The 17,146-nt window shown below is 41.3% G+C and overlaps 1 protein-coding gene across 1 annotated transcript; it reads left to right on the forward strand.

Moving 5' to 3' along the window:
- The first annotated feature begins 3,020 nt into the window (after positions 1–3,020).
- LOC135492207 (importin-7-like) lies at positions 3,021–13,750 on the forward strand. Its single transcript, XM_064778499.1, has 22 exons — positions 3,021–3,197; positions 3,518–3,756; positions 4,239–4,397; positions 4,617–4,779; positions 4,967–5,089; positions 5,234–5,399; positions 5,652–5,760; positions 6,071–6,216; positions 6,416–6,609; positions 6,785–6,874; positions 7,085–7,250; positions 7,520–7,561; positions 7,734–7,975; positions 8,280–8,346; positions 9,171–9,296; positions 9,560–9,657; positions 9,992–10,293; positions 10,517–10,662; positions 10,898–11,034; positions 11,248–11,383; positions 11,582–11,698; positions 11,797–13,750. The coding sequence occupies exons 1-22, from the start codon at positions 3,114–3,116 to the stop codon at positions 11,874–11,876; spliced, it is 3,132 nt and encodes a 1,043-aa protein (XP_064634569.1). The 5' UTR covers positions 3,021–3,113; the 3' UTR covers positions 11,877–13,750.
- Positions 13,751–17,146: the final 3,396 nt, after the last annotated feature.

The following is a 17,146-nucleotide window of genomic DNA, read 5'->3' on the forward strand; positions in this document are numbered from 1 at the left end:
TTTCAGGTACGTTGCAGGTCAAATGTTTATAATAATAATAATATTTTATTGCGCTTAATGTATACAAGGATACTATGGCAAAATACAGAATACAGAATACAGCACAAAATACAGGATATATTACGGGAAAGAAAATACAGTAGAGTATACAGTAAAGAGCGAGTGTTATGTCAGAAGTAAACTACTTCTTAAATCCCATATAGATTTCAAGTATTTTCCTGTTTTAATTATAACGGATTGTGTCTCAGAATTCAGAATTTTACAGAGTTTCTCTAAATCTGTTAATCCCTTTAAATCAATTAAGGTATGAATGTATTCAAGGTAATCAGTGCGAATTTGTGCATATTTTGTACATTGCATAAAGAAATGAACTTCATTCTCTACATCATTTCCACAGAGCAAGCACAGTCTCTCTTCAGGCTTTTGTTTTATATACCTGCCCACCTCGATTTGGAGCTTATGGCTACTTAGCCTCAAAGATGAAAACAAGTAGTGGTATTTACTTCGCGTCCCCTTTTTCAAATATGGTTGTATTTGGTTTCCATTATACATATGCTTATAAGTTCTTAATTTAGGATAGTTTTCTATTTGTGATGGAATGGATTCGTTATATTTCTTTCTATAATGTTCTTGTATTTTCTTAATAACATTTTGTTTCAATAGTAATGATTGTGCTTCCCATTGCCCTCCAAAGCCAGAGTCAGTTAAAATTTCTTTAATGTTATAGGTCCATAGGTGTTTTGACCCAGATGGACATCGCTTCAGTTGTTCTAGCTCCCACATGTACGCTTGTTTTATAATTCTGTCATCTGGAAGTGATTTTAACCAAGACCAGTGACCCAGTGTTGATTTTAAAATATCATAAATAATGGGATAGAGCCCAAGTTCACATCTTGAGGCAATATTCGAGGTACACTTGCCCACCGATAAAATGTGCTTACACATTCTATTTTGTAACATCTGAAAAGGGTATTTATCAATTTTCGATGTTTGTGGATTTTTCAGTAGCTTTAGGCAATCAGCCCCCCAAACCTCACATCCATAAGTTAGAATTGGCTTTACAATAGCATTAAAGAGTTTCATAATTATTTCTGGGTATAGGATGTTTTCTCTTAAGAGCTCTGCTCTGATTTTAAAATAGACTCTACAAGCTTTAGTGTAAAGCTCCTTGATATTTATTGAAAAAGACCCATTGCTACTGAAGGTAATACCTAAGTATTTATACTCCTGTACTAGATCAAGTACTTTACCGTACACAGAAAACTTCACATTTGATTTAATTTTCCCTGATGGACTGAATATCATGATTTTGCTTTTGTCAAGATTGACCTCTAGTTTGGATTGGACACAGAACTGACTTAACCCATCCAGACATTTCTGCAGCCCTTTCTCACTTTCCGATACAAGTAGAAGATCATCAGCATATAACAGACAATTGAATACAGCGTCACATAGCTTTACGGGGTCACATTCAGGAGTGAATACATCACAGATATCATCAATGAAGATATCAAATAAGAGAGGGCTAAGGTTGTCTCCCTGTTTTATACCGATGTTACCTTTGATCGACTTAGAGTAACCTGCATCTGTTCTAACTTTATACATAGTATTATCATACATTGATTCAATGACTTCAAAATATTTTCCATTTATCCCTTTTTTCAATAATTTGGTGAGTAGTATTTTTCTATCAATCTTGTCAAAAGCTTTCCTGAAGTCTATAAAGCAAGAGAAGAGTCTCTTTTTACCAGTTTTTACATATTTATGTAGCAAACTGCGCAAGGTGTGTATATGCTCAGTTGTGCGAAAAGATGGCCTGAAGCCAGCTTGGTTATTCCTGATAAGAGGTGATGTCTCATTCAGTTTCAGTAGCCTGGTGGCCATGATGCTATTAAAAACCTTGCCAAGGCAACTTGTCAGGCATATACCTCTGTAGTTATTACACTCTTTAGTATCACCTTTCTTATATATAGGACACAAAATACCTGTATTCCATGCAACAGGAAAGGAGCCAGAATCTAAAACCTTGTTGAACAGTTTGACCATTGCAGGCGCTAAAAAGTCCATTCCATTTTTTAACATTTCATTTAGAATCATGTCTTCACCACACGCTTTGCCATTTGATAGTTTTCTAATTGCAGTCTTCACCTCTTTGAAACATATAAAGTAGTCTAACTGACCCTTTTGCTGCTGAAGTTTCTTTTTTGTTTCTGCAAAAAAATCGTTATCTTTTTCATTTCCATCATTTTTCACTAGAAGGGACGAAAAGTAACTATGCCAGCTATCAGCTGTAATCTGATTGCCGACTGGTGTGTTTGGGCTCTTGTTGATTTCTTTCAGAATTTTCCAAAATTGGTTTTGGTCCCGACTGTCAGCGTCATTAAGTTTTTCCAGAAAGCTGTTCTCAAAGCTCTTTTTTGCAGCTTTAGTAGATTTTTTGAATCTCTTCAGCGATGAAAAATAATTAGACCGTATGTTAGGATCATGTGGATTTTCTGTTAATTTTCTACCCAGCTTGTTCAGCTCTCGTTTTTGAAGCTTGAGATTATTACAGAACCAAGGTTTATTTTTCAGTTTTTTGGCTTTCTTTGCCGGATGGTTTGCATACTTAATCTTTAAAGACTTCTGTCCAGCCACAAAAAGTATGTTTGTGAATTCATCAGATAAAGCGTCCACATGTATGTCACGTGCATCCCTAGTCATAATTATGGTCACATTCAGGAGTGAATACATCACAGATATCATCAATGAAGATATCAAATAAGAGAGGGCTAAGGTTGTCTCCCTGTTTTATACCGATGTTACCTTTGTCATAATTATGGTCACATTCAGGAGTGAATACATCACAGATATCATCAATGAAGATATCAAATAAGAGAGGGCTAAGGTTGTTACTTTTTGTGGCTGGACATATGCTGCCATATGCTGCCATCTATTAGTGAGGTCACCTGGCCTATCTGCACGTGCTATTTTTAGTTGAATGCGAAACTACCCTACGCATGCGCACTTTGATCGGAAGAATTTCGCGCGTTATCGGATGGTCCTCACGTGGGGCGAAAAAAGTCAACAATAGTCCCTTCCTGGTCAAAGTTTTACCAAATTAACGTGCCAGAATGGACCCCAACGCTTTAGTGAACACTCTCAGGGAGACTTTAGACCCTGCCCTCCAGCAAGAAGCTGAAAAAAAGCTCGATGAGGTGAGAAATCCCCTCGACACGTTTTCAAGATGGCCGCTTTCCCCATGCTTCTTCATGCATGTCATGCATGCAAGTTGATGTCATTCATCCGTTCGCGGAAGCAACGTCGTGACGTAAATCCAAATAGCAATGATGATAGTATTGATACGTGTCTTAACTTGTCAATGACAATGTCACTTTGTGGCATCACTGTGAACAGCAAATGATGATATGCAATGGCAGGCATTTCAAAATTTGCATTGCGCTTCATCATATTGCATGATATTCTTATTTGTAGCATTGTCAGAAAACAAAAAATAATTGAAGTCTTCGTTTTCCAGGTGCATAAGATCATTGGGTTCGCCCCACACCTCCTTAATGTGGTCATGGCCCCAGAACTGGACATGCCAGTACGACAAGCTGGGGTCATCTATCTCAAAAACATGGTTAACCAATTTTGGCAAGACCGGGAGGTTGAGAACCCTGTCGACCCTGTACCATTCAGCATCCATGAGCAAGACCGTGCACAGATCAGAGATAAGATCGTCGAGGCTGTTATTCATGCTCCAGAACCTGTCCGGTATGTGTCTGTTACACTCCTGTTAACATGCAGGCTGGCACAGAATGGTACCCGATCAGTGACCTTTGTGACATCAACGACCAGGAAAATCACAGAAAAGTGTTCCTGATTGTCCATTTTACATGTTTTATTGTAAAAGAAAGCAGGAAGTAGGCTTACAAATATAAATGACTGAAATAGTAGTGACGCATCCTGGATGTTTCATGATCGCACAAACTTGCCTTTCTTTTGATGTTGACACAGCTGTAAAGTGAAATATATTTGAGAGACAGACTGCAAGTTGTAATGGCTTGTATTGTATGAGCAGTTGTAGTGATCCAACACACTCTTCGAGACAGGCAACACATGGGTTTGTCTAGAAGTCATCTTGTGCATATTCAGTCTATTGCTTCCAACAGTGCGTTTCAACAGCCATCAGTACTTGGCCAGAGGAAAATCAGCAGGCGATTTGTTGTTGATTAATGCAAATATTTCTTATTCAGGGTTCAGCTGACTGTGTGTGTGAGTAATATCATGAAGCAGGACTATCCTGGAAGATGGCCTGATGTCCCAGAAAAGATCAGAGTCTACCTTGAGACTGGCACGAAAGAAGTGTGGTTTGGATCACTCCTTTGTCTTTATCAGTTGGTCAAGAACTTCGAGTAAGTACAACAAGACACAGGAAATCTAGTATCATCTCAGAAATGTCTCTAAGCCCTGTTGAGGTAAGCCTGTTGAAAGTTTCCATCTGGACCTGGTTGAAGCTATGACGAAGTCACTCCTGGTGCGACTCAGAGTTGCAGACACATTTGGTATAAGTAGTCGCCATTCTGACTCTGCTGTCCAGATGTTGTAAAATAGCTGTTCAATTCTGTTTGCAGGTACAAAAAGCCAGAAGAACGCAAGCCGTTGACGGCCGCCATGGTTGTCTTGTTGCCGTTGTGTCAAAAGCGCTGCATGGAATTGATGGAAGAAGGGGCAAAGTTTGAATACGCAATCCTTATACAGAAACAGATTCTAAAAATATTCTATGCGTTGGTTCAGGTATGTCTATAAACTCTAGCAACATCCCCAAAGACTTTGCTTGTCTTACCAAGCCATGAATATTTAGTTTTGCAGGCCCTGAGTAGACTTACTGATTGAACAAGGGGACTTAGCTTCATCATTGGCTTTCATGTTTCCTGAGATTTGTTTCAATTCTGTAGTACATGTATTTCATAACCTTTTTCAGTACAATCTCCCCCTCGACTTGGTTCCCCAGGGTGACCCATTCATTGGCTGGATGGAGCTTCTGCGACAGATCTTGGAACGGCCTATCCCGCCAGTCGTTCTTACCCTCACTAATACTTACCTGGTAAGTGATGATTCTACCTCAATAATACTTACCTGGTACAATGTAAGAAATTTGAAGAAAATCTCTAAAAGAAGATTGGGGTTCATGAACAGAACAATATTTTGTCATGATAGATCATGACTTCAGTTTCACTCTTATTTCCAGCAAACAAATACAATCGACGAGGACGAACTGCCCGAGTTTGCTTGGTGGAAGATCAAGAAATGGGCCCTTCACGTTCTCACCAGGTGTTTCGAAAGGTATGGCAGCCCCGGGAATGTCACAAAGGAGTACAACAGTTTTGCCACCTGGTACTTGAAAAGTTTTTCTGGTGAGTACAAAATCGAGAAATTCTATTCCAACATCTGCTAATCAAGAGGGTTGGTGCAAAATCCCCCAACCAGGAGAATTGAAAATGATAATACGATAATTCTCCAACTTTTACCTTTAGCAGAAGCTCACTATAGGTGACAGCTATATTGTAAATATTGCCCTGTAGCCCCAGTCCCTGCAATTCTTGGTCTACATGTCTTACTCGTACACGGTCATTCAGATTTGTGAAGCAAAATGTTGTTGTTTTCAGAGGGCATCATCCAAGTGATCAAATTGATTCTCCTGGACTGGTACAGCCAGCATAACATATATCTGGCACCCAGAGTTATGCAACAAGCTCTTAACTATCTCAACACAGGGTGAGTAGGAGGACTATCAGTTGGAGTAACTTGGCTTTTGTATGTGAATCTGGGGTGATGCAGAGCTTTACCGCTTCAGAATCAGATTGTTCATGAAAAAGTATTGCATGTGTTGCCCAAATACTGCTGAATTCTTTTGTGATCTTCAACGGGCCACAATATATTAACTTCTCATGCCTGGGACCAAATATCTTCATCTCGTGATTAGATTAGACATTTTGATCACTTATTCTAAACCCAAGTTAGGACTGCAGATGTGTTCCTTCCAGAAATAAAAAGGTCTGGACAATTCATAATGATTTTTTTTCAGTGTAAGCCATGGCTGGTCGTGGAAGTTTATCAAGCCACACATACAACCAATCATTCAAAAAGTGCTCTTCCCAATCATGTGTCACACGGAGAAGGATGATGAGTTATGGGAGACTGACCCTTATGAGTACATACGAGTCAAATATGGTAAGCTTGTATTGGTTGATGTTGGCATTTCATCAAAACTTCGCTGATCAAGTTAATTGTGTTGGGTCATCCAAGTCAAAATATATTTTTAATGAAAGATAGTGAGTGGTAAATGGACGTAGTTCTACTCGTCTCGTGAAGATATGAGCAGAACTAATTTTTGAAACTTCTTTGAAAACTTCTATCAATTCCTCCACAGATGTGTTCGAAGACTTTGTTTCGCCTGTGACTGCTGCACAGACCCTGCTACATTCGTCAGTGTCCAAGCGAAAAGATATCCTGCCCAAAACCATGGGATTCTGCATGCAGCTTCTCAGTGAACCAGAGACGGGACCCAGAGATAAAGATGGTGCTCTTCATATGATTGGATCTGTGGCCGATATACTTCTCACAGTGAGTAGTCCGCATCTGCTTTTGTGAAAACTAGGCATCGTGCTTTACTTTGGATAGTCTGTGGAAAAGGACCAGTTGACCAGTTGGAAACGAAGCTAATCTCTTTTTTACTTTATTGATGGCGATAGCAGACTCCTCTGAAGAATTTACTTCACCATCCGACCTTGTGTTTCAGAAAAAAATATACAAAGATCAAGCAGAAATGATGCTGGCAAACTATGTGTTCCGGGAATTCCAGAGTAGTTGTGGTTTCCTCCGAGCTAGGGTATGTATCTCATCTCAGATAACTGGGTGTGAGCAAGCAGTGAACTTGGCATCAAGTCCATTAGACTCATGGGTTCTTATGCCCTGAATTTAATTGTTTGCCTCTTTCCTCCTGTCATAGCCTCAAGTTGCCCTTTAACCACTCTGCTGTAACAGAAATGCCATGATAGCCCGTTCTAAAACCTTTAAAAAACCTAAGTTACTTGTTTAGGCTTGTTGGATGTTACACCACTTCAATGAGGTCAAGTTCAAAGATGAGAAGAATCTACAAACCGCGTTGGTGCTGACGAAGAATTGTCTGTGCGGTGACAAGGATCTCCCAGTCCGGGTTGAGGCAGCCATAGCCCTTCAGATGCTCATCACAAGTCAGGCCAAAGGTGACGTCTGATTACTATTTATATTCCAGGCCCTGCAGCCAGTCCTTCATCCCTGCCAAACTTTTGGTATAATTTCTACACACACCAGCACATGTGCATGTAGTCCAGGAAAATACTTCTCTTGTGGGAATGGAACCATCTTTGGCTATGATTCCTTGTCATTGGGCTACACATCTTCGATAACTGCTCACTCACTGGCTTCATCAACCAAGTACAATCCTGTTTTCAAGGCTGTCAATGTTTTACATTTTCTATTTTTTCCGTTTCAGCCAAGGATATGATGGAACCATTTGTTCGTCCAGTCATTCTACGTAAGTAAATGTATTCTGAGCCAACAGTTTCTGCTTATTGGAGCTTCACCCCTCTTTTATCAACTCATGTTATATTGGTCTTGGTCAATCCATAAACTAAGCAATGAACCTGGTCCATAGTCAAGAAGCCAAAGATCAAATTGTATTTATTTTACTTTTGTCTAACCTACAGAGTTATTGGAGGTCATTCGAGAAACAGAAAATGACGATCTCACAGGTGTGATGCAGAAACTAGTGTGCACCTACGTCGAGCAAGTGTCCGATATTGCCGTGGAGATGACACAGCATTTGGCCAAGACGTTCGAACAAGTGATATTAACGGACGAAGATGGCTCAGACGAGAAGGCGATAGCAGCCATGGGCATTCTGAACACAATAGACACCATTCTGACTGTGATGGATGAACAGAAAGAAGTAAGGCTGCGGTGAACTTTCTGGCTGCTGGCTGCTGCTAACAAATTGCCTAAATCAGTCTTGGGTGTTCTCATTCTTGATACTATGCCATAGTACATTGATTTAGCTTTTAATAACAATATGGTGTTACTCCAGTGGTGGGGTCTTGACTTGATACCTCATTGACTGCAGCTTCAGGTGTTAACTTGTCCTGATGCCATGATTATATAGCTGTTGCTCATTCTTCATTCATAAACGACAAGAGTTCATCTGTCGGTCAACAAGTTGAATGGTTTTGTGATGTGTATTTTGGCCTTTGTTGCAGATTTTAGCAAAGTTAGAGGTTATAGTCCTAGATATAATTGCACTCATACTGCGGAAAAATGTTTTAGGTAAGTTGATTGACAAAGGACTCCAGACTGAGTCGCACATTTTGTTTGCATCTAGGAGGCTAAAAAGTGTTCTGTTATGATGTTGACCCAGCACTGCACACCTCCAATATGAAACAAGTTGATAGAGCAGAATATCTGTGTCCACCATCGCAGAATAATCTTTACATATTGGCTGACATCACTTAAGTCATGAGCGCACATATGTATCGTTCCAAACAAACTGAATCGTTCTTGAAACCAGGAGGCTAAAAAGTGTTCCGTCATGATGTTGACCCAGCACTGCACACCTCCAATATGAAACAAGTCGATAGAGCAGAATATCTGTGTCCACCATCACAGAATAATCTTACATATTGGCTGACATCACTTGAGTCCTGAGCGCACATATGTATCGTTCCAAACAAACTGAATTGTTCTTGAAACCAGGAGGCTAAAAAGTGTTCTGTCGTGATGTTGACCCAGCACTGCACACCTCCAATATGAAACAAGTCGATAGAGCAGAATATCTGTGTCCACCATCACAGAATAATCTTACATATTGGCTGACATCACTTGAGTCATGAGCGCACATATGTATCGTTCCAAACAAACTGAATTGTTCTTGAAACCAGGAGGCTGAAAAGTGATTTGTCATGATGTTGACCCAGCACTGCACACCTCCAATATGAAACAAGTCGATAGAGCAGAATATCTGTGTCCACCATCGCAGAATAATCTTACATATTGGCTGACATCACTTATGTCATGATCGATTGAGTCCTTTGTTCTGATTCCTGAAACTGATTGGTTCTTAATTAATGATAACTTAATCTTGATCTTTTCAGAATTTTATGAAGAAGTCTTGTCCTTGATCTACAGCCTTACATGCCAACAAGTGTCCGAGTCCATGTGGATGGTCTTCGACATGATCTACGAAATGTTCCAAAAAGACGGCTTTGACTACTTCACAGGTTTGTCCAGAATCTTTTCTTGAGGGAAAATGCTGGAAAAAAACAAAGGATATTCCAACCCATACTTCTGCAGTTACTTTCCAGCAATCATGTGCATTGCTACAGTTCCTTTAAGACCCACTGGTTGTAAATTAGTGTCTTTAGTCTATGAGTCCAAGTGTTGGATTTAGCACACTTGGTATAACAGGTGACGTGTAGTAAAGGTTACATGTATATCATTTCTAGGACAGGTGATGATAATTGTATCGTTATATACCTTTCAGACATGATGCCAGCCCTCCATAACTATATTACAGTTGATTCACCAGTGTTCATGTCAAAACCCAAGAATTTGGAAATCGTCTTTAGCATGTGCAAAGCTGTAAGTATCTGTACACTGTGATAGCGGAAGAAAGAAGATTAGATACCAGTAACAAGTTTCACTTGCCTTCCAAATTTTCATGTTGCAAATTTTTGATGATAATAAGGAGGGTAAAAAGTGTTTTGTCATGATGTTGACCCAGCACTGCACACCTCCAATATGAAACAAGTCGATTGAGCAGAATATCTGTGTCCACCATCACAGAATAATCTTACATTTCGACTGACATCACATGCGTTGTTAACATTCATATCATTTGACGGATGATAGTGATTTGAAAGTGATTTTCTATCTACTGTGTTCCTTTCTAACGAAGCAACTGTCTTGTTTTCAGATTCTAACAGGTGATGCAGGAGAAGACGCCGAGTGCCATGCAGCGAAGCTTCTCGAGGTGGTGTTATTACAGAGTCCAGGCCTGCTTAATGATCAGGTCGTGACGTCGTTTGTAGAATTAGTCCTCGAGCGGTTAACGCGGGAAGTGCGCACATCTGAGCTGCGTACTATGTGCCTTCAGGTTGTTGTTGCTGCCCTTTACTGCAACGCAACCAAACTACTGGAAATTTTAGGAAATATGCACGAGGCGATAACGCCCACGTTCTTGACGCAGTGGCTACATGATACAGACTGTTTCCTTGGGTAAGTGCCGGATCTGAACATGCCTTCATTGTAGCCAGGTGGAATTATAGGCTATTGGAATTATAAACATTTAACCTGGTTTCTCAGCCTATAAGATTCCTGCACTTCAGTAGTGCCGTGCCTGATAACCTCTCTAACTCGTCATACTTCACTGAGCTCAAGTCCTGGCTGAAGCTCTGCCTTGCCAATGATCTGTACTAAATGCGATTCGTGCTTTTTTCAGCCTTCATGACAGAAAAGTGTGCGTCCTTGGTCTGTGCGCCTTGATGTCGACGCCAAGTAATCGACCGGCAGCAATAAATGCTGTTGTCCAGCAGATCGTCCCATCAGCTCTCATGCTGTTCTCGGGATTAAAACGTGCCTATGCAAGTGAGTGATGTTAATTTACTTTCTCTGTGAGATCTTCATATCCTGTATGTTTGAAAGATTAATTCAAATATTGAGTTGTTGACTATTAAAATCAAGCTATGTAGCCAGAATGAGTCATGCACCCGCCTTAAGAAAGAAGAGTTGGTGATGCATTTTAGATACCACGTATCTCTCTGTTTCTCATTGGACTCTTCTCCGCCTATAAAATCTAGAACCCAATTTGTCTGTTTTGAAGGTCGAGCCAACGAGGAGGATGACGAAAATGAAGAAAATGACAAGGAGGACGGTGAATATGAGGAGCAACCGCTGGACAGTGACGAGGATGAGATAGATGATGAAGGTGCTGAGTATCTCGAAAAATTAGAAAAGTCGGTAAGTTGGTGATTTCTCATCGCATCGACCATGCTGAGTCTCCTGCAGATTTGAACTGTACCCCTTCATGTATTGCTTGGACGATGCAGCCCTCCTGCCATTCGTATCCCTCGGAAATAATTCTCAGCGCTGGACATTTTATATTCATTGCAACCAATGAGGTGGACGTCCAAGGTTTTTCACAGAAATATATATGATATGTTGACATTGCAGGCAAATGGTGACGACGATGATAGTGAATACAGTGACGATGGTATTGAGGAAACAGCCTTAGAAAGTTACGCCACTCCACTCGATGAGGAGGAATGTGGAATTGATGAATACCAAATATTCCAAAACATTTTGGCAAGTAAGTGTCATTGAGTAGGATTCAGTTTTGGATATTTTGTCCAATTTTGAAAACGAGATGTTCTAGTCATGAGCTAACTGAATCAACACTTCCAAGATTTATAGAAAGGCCATTCTTAGTTCCTACAAAGCATCTACATGTAGTGCATTTAAATCATTCATGATTTATAGAAAATGTAAAGCATCTCTGTTTTTGCAGATCTCCAAGCGACAGATAAACCATGGTATGATGCGTTGGTTGGTCACCTGAACAATGAGCAGACACAGCAGATGAGGGATGTGCTGACATTGGCAGATCAACGCAAGGCTGCGGCAGGTACGTCCGCTGCGATGGCAGAGTGTAATATGTTGACTTGTATTTGACACAATAGTTTGCAGTGGTGGATCATTCATGTCTCCCTGTTTCTGTTTCAGAATCGAAACGCATTGAGGAGCAAGGTGGCTATATGTTCACGCAGGTGGCAGTACCACAGAACTTCAACTTCTCTCCATGAGGAACGATTCGATACCCAGCCTGAAGTGTGTGCATGCTTACAGTGACTATTTCACATTGCACAGTGTTGTGGGCACTTTCTTGGGTACAGCATGATGATCAAATGTTCGATTTCTGGCAGTGTTAATGAATAATGGAGAAGATTCCAATGTATTTTCTACCTATATTTTTGCAAACTCTTGTACTGTTCTCATAAAGTGATTGACTGTAGAATGGAGAAGAATCCAATTGACTATCATTTCCTGTAAAAACAAACCCCAGTTGTTGTTCATTTGGTGTCATGCTCCATGCTCTAAAACTTTGTCCAGAACTCTGTGAAATGACTGTTTGAATATAAAAAGCCAGAACTGTGATTTTTTTTTGAATCCAGTCTTTGATATATATTATTATTTGTTGCTACTGTCGACTTCATGTAAAATAAGGCAAAAAAATGTACGAGAATTTGTCTACACAGTGTATGGCCAGAACTTTATGTTTGTCATGATGACCAGTTGCTTGTTGTGTACAGGCATATTTCTGATTGTCACATTTCGTCCCAGTGTGTTTGTTATGTTTTGAATCAAAACTTTTATACTACTTCCAAAGAAGTTTTAATGAAAAGGCCACAGACATAAAAATTCTGCTCAAATCTTTGTCTGACAACATTCAAAACCATTCTTATGGACACCATGTTGGTCATTTCAACGATTGACTTAGAACATTTTGGCGGTTAGTATCATTGATTTGACGCCTCCACACTTTTCAAAACGGTGTTTTCTTGGTAGTCCTTCATGACTTGATAGGCGTAGTATTTGCTTCAGTTAACATTCTTAGATGTATACTTATTTTGTATGAGGTAATAACTATAATCATCACTTCATGTCAACTCTTGTTTCGTGACTTAGCAAATGTTGCATCATGTTGGCATTGGACAGTGGTAGATGCTTCCACTTTCTTTCACCCGAGATTACATTAGAGTTTTACTTTGGTAGCGACTATGTGATGGGTCGCCCTTTAGGGTTGGCTGAGGTAGTGTGTTGGTGTGTTGCACATTTTTCTTAAATCATACATAATTTTACATTATGAGGCAGGGGGGGGGGCTATGTGTAATTCAACCTTGATAGCCCTGATTCAGGCTTTCTCAACAGATTTACTCATACATCAAGGGGCTATTATAATCAAATTGAAACATATTGTTCCGTCGTTTCTCAACATGTAGAGTCTGATGAAGAGTAGGCCTTGTTTTAAACTTTGCTCTTGAAAATATCAGATGTCTGCACAATTTCTGAACTTGGCAGGGCTGTATGATTGTACACTTTGAAAAATGTTGAGGTAATAGAGCAGTGCGTTGGGTTTTGATCATTGAGTAGGTAAGGGGGAGGGGGAATCCATATATGCTTTGGTGCATAATCCCCCTGTTGTTTCAAAGCTTTGCTCAGTTAATTGCATGGGACTATAATAACTGAGTAGGCCTGATTTTAAACTTTGCTCAGTAGCGTAATAGTTCCATGTCGAAACCCAATGTTCGCGAAGTTCAGTCAAGAAATATGTCTGTACAAAGACAGGTCTCTACGTGTGCGCTATTTATTTTATGTTTTATAGGTGCATACCTGAACACTGGTGATGAAATCTACACTCGGGTCATTTCATTCCTCACCTTGTCCCCAAGATTTCTTCTAAGTACACATCTCGTAAGAAGTGTCCTCGGGTGACACTTTTTTTCTCGGGCCAGCGGGTACAATGTGCATACAACCAAAGAATTACTCTGGACACTTCTTCTATGAGGTGGATGTTGTAAGAATGGTGGACAGGGTTGAGATGTTTTTTGGCGGAATAGCCCAAATGAATATGGAAATGCTATTGAGGAATAAATTAAAACTTTATTGGTCATGTTCTTAAAAACTTGTTGTATCCATTCTTTCATGTCAAACAGTTTCCAGTCGAGCTGGTTTCAGTCAAACCATAATGTCCCTCATAGGTTGTCTCGGGTACATCCCGTACCTGAGACAACCTATGTCCCTTTGCCGATTGTGACACCAAATGTCTCTCAGATCTGATTGATCTGATCAGGAAGACAGGTCCAACCTGGCCAAAAAGGATACTCGTGTACCTCCGGGATGTTCCTGAGCCAGCCTATGTCCATATGCTGATTGTGACACCCAATGTCTCTCAGATCTGATGGATCTGATCAGGAAGACAGGTCCAACCTGGCCAAAAAGGATACTCATGTCCCTCCGGGATGTACCTGAGCCAGCCTATGTCCATATGCTGATTGTGACACCCAATGTCTCTCAGATCTGATGGATCTGATCAGAGAGACCGGTCCAACCTGGCCAAAAAGATACTCATGTACCTCCGGGATGTACCTGAGACAGCCTATGTCCCTTTGCCGATTGTGACACCCAATGTCTCTCAGATCTGATGGATCTGATCAGGAAGACAGGTCCAACCTGGCCAAAAAGGATACTCATGTACCTCCGAGACGGACCTGAGACAGCCTATGTCCCTTTGCCGACTGAGACACCAAATGTCTCTCAGATCTGATGGATCTGATCAGGAAGACAGGTCCAACCTGGCCAGAGAGCCAACTCAAGAGGCCGACTTGAACTCAAATAGCACAGGATCCTGAAGGAGCTCATGTAATCAGGACCATTCTGTCTTTGGTAGAGATTCACTGTGTACATGAAGACAGGCCTAACCTGACCACAGAAACAACTTGTCTATCTCCAGAATGTACCTGAGAAAGCCTATGTCTCATAGCCGATTGTGACACCCATTGTCGCTCCGATCTGATGTCGAAGACATGCCCAGCCTGGCCAAAAAGAAAACTCAAGAAGCCTACCTGAACTCCAAATAGCGCATGTACCTGAAGGAGCTCGTGTAATCAGGACCATTCTGCCTTAGGTGGAGATTCCTCTCACTGTGCTTGTTGAAGACAGGCCTAACCTGGTCAAAAAGACAACTCAAGAAGCCGACTTCAACTCAAAATAGCGCATTTTCCTAAAGTAGCTAATGTAACTTGACGACCAGTATCAGGACCATTCTGTCTCGTAGAGATTTCGTCTCACTGTGCTCTTGAAGACAGGCCCAACCTGACTATAGAGACAGTTCAAGAAGCAGACTTCAATTAAATAAGCGCAGGTTCCTGACATAGCTCTTGGTATCAGGACCATTCTGTCTTTGGTGGAGATTCCGTCTCGCTGTGCTCTTGAAGACAGGCCCAACCTGACTATAGAGACAGTTCAAGAAGCAGACTTCAATTAAATAAGCGCAGGTTCCTGACATAGCTCTTGGTATCAGGACCATTCTGTCTTTGGTGGAGATTCCGTCTCGCTGTGCTCTTGAAGACAGGCCCAACCTGACTATAGAGACAGTTCAAGAAGCAGACTTCAATTAAATAAGCACAGGTTCCTGACATAGCTCTTGGTATCCGGACCATTCTGTCTTTGGTGGAGATTCCGTCTCGCTGTGCTCTTGAAGACAGGCCCAAACTGACTATAGAGACAGTGCAAGAAGCAGACTTCAATTTAATAAGCGCAGGTTCCTGACATAGCTCTTGGTATCAGGACCATTCTGTCTTTGGTGGAGATTCCGTCTCACTGTGCTCTTGAAGACAGGCCCAACCTGACTATAGAGACAGTGCAAGAAGCAGACTTGAATTAAATAAGCGCAGGTTCCTGACATAGCTCTTGGTATCAGGACCATTCTGTCTTTGGTGGAGATTCCGTCTCGCTGTGCTCTTGAAGACAGGCACAGCCTGGCCATAGAGACAGTTCAAGAAGCAGACTTGAATTAAATAAGCGCAGGTTCCTGACATAGCTCTTGGTATCAGGACCATTATGTCTTTGGTGGAGATTCCGTCTCACTGTGCTCTTGAAGACAGGCCCAAACTGACTATAGAGACAGTGCAAGAAGCAGACTTCAATTTAATAAGCGCAGGTTCCTGACATAGCTCTTGGTATCAGGACCATTCTGTCTTTGGTGGAGATTCCGTCTCACTGTGCTCTTGAAGACAGGCCCAACCTGACTATAGAGACAGTTCAAGAAGCAGACTTCAATTAAATAAGCACAGGTTCCTGACATAGCTCTTGGTATCAGGACCATTCTGTCTTTGGTGGAGATTCCGTCTCGCTGTGCTCTTGAACACAGGCCCAAACTGACTATAGAGACAGTGCAAGAATCAGACTTCAATTTAATAAGCGCAGGTTCCTGACATAGCTCTTGGTATCAGGACCATTATGTCTTTGGTGGAGATTCCGTCTCACTGTGCTCTTGAAGACAGGCCCAACCTGACTATAGAGACAGTGCAAGAAGCAGACTTAAATTAAATAAGCGCAGGTTCCTGACATAGCTCTTGGTATCAGGACCATTCTGTCTTTGGTGGAGATTCCGTCTCGCTATGCTCTTGAAGACAGGCCCAGCCTGGCCATAGAGACAGTTCAAGAAGCAGACTTGAATTAAATAAGCGCTGGTTCCTGACATAGCTCTTGGTATCAGGACCATTCTGTCTTTGGTGGAGATTCCGTCTCGTTGTGCTCTTGAAGACAGGCACAGCCTGGCCATAGAGACAGCTCATAGCTCCAGTATGTACCTTGGGTGACATCAGGCACTTGCTTTAGGAACTCTTTATTGCTCGACTTTGTATCGGGTGATATGAATAAAGACTAGCAAATGCTTTTATCAAAAACTCCATGTACATTTACACTAGGCCTTTCTGTACAAAATTGAAGTAAAAGCATTTGCTAGTCTTTATTCATATCACCCAATGCTACAGATGGTTTGGTCTCCAGTGTGACAAGGACAACATTTACCCTGGGTAAACATCAGGACATTTCCCCTCGGCCTCGTTCAGACATTTTGTCCTGGACAACCTGTCCCTTGGGTACAGATCAGAACATTAGCAGGTCTCTGACTAGTCTTCAGTTTGCATCTCCCGGATATGACGGTGCTACAGATGACTATCAGTCTCCTGCAGCTCTCTATGTTGTCTTCACTTTGCATCTCCTGGATGTGACGGTGCAGCAGGTGATTGTTGGTCTCCAGGAGCTCTGCATGTTCTACTGAATGTGACATTGCTCAAAATGGTTTTGTCCGGCTACCAGCTCTTTGACTTTTCCTCATTTTGTCTCTCCTGGGTGTGGGAATGCCACAGATGACTATTGCCTACAGGAGCTTGTGGTTCCTTCAGTTTGTATCTCCCAGATGTGACAGTGCTACAGATGACTAGGTTTCCAGAGGGTCTACCTTTGATCTGCCCTTATCTTGTTTCTCCTGGATGTGACATTGCTACAG

The sequence above is a fragment of the Lineus longissimus genome, chromosome 8 (genome assembly GCF_910592395.1).
Source record: "Lineus longissimus chromosome 8, tnLinLong1.2, whole genome shotgun sequence".
Taxonomy (NCBI): domain Eukaryota; kingdom Metazoa; phylum Nemertea; class Pilidiophora; order Heteronemertea; family Lineidae; genus Lineus; species Lineus longissimus.

Coding starts and splice junctions, on each gene's coding strand:
- LOC135492207 (XM_064778499.1), top strand. CDS start 3,114: ATGGACCCCAACGCTTTAGTGAACACTCTCAGGGAGACTTTAGACCCT. Junction 3,198..3,517: donor CTGAAAAAAAGCTCGATGAG/GTGAGAAATCCC, acceptor TTCGTTTTCCAG/GTGCATAAGATCATTGGGTT. Junction 7,251..7,519: donor CATCACAAGTCAGGCCAAAG/GTGACGTCTGAT, acceptor TTTCCGTTTCAG/CCAAGGATATGATGGAACCA.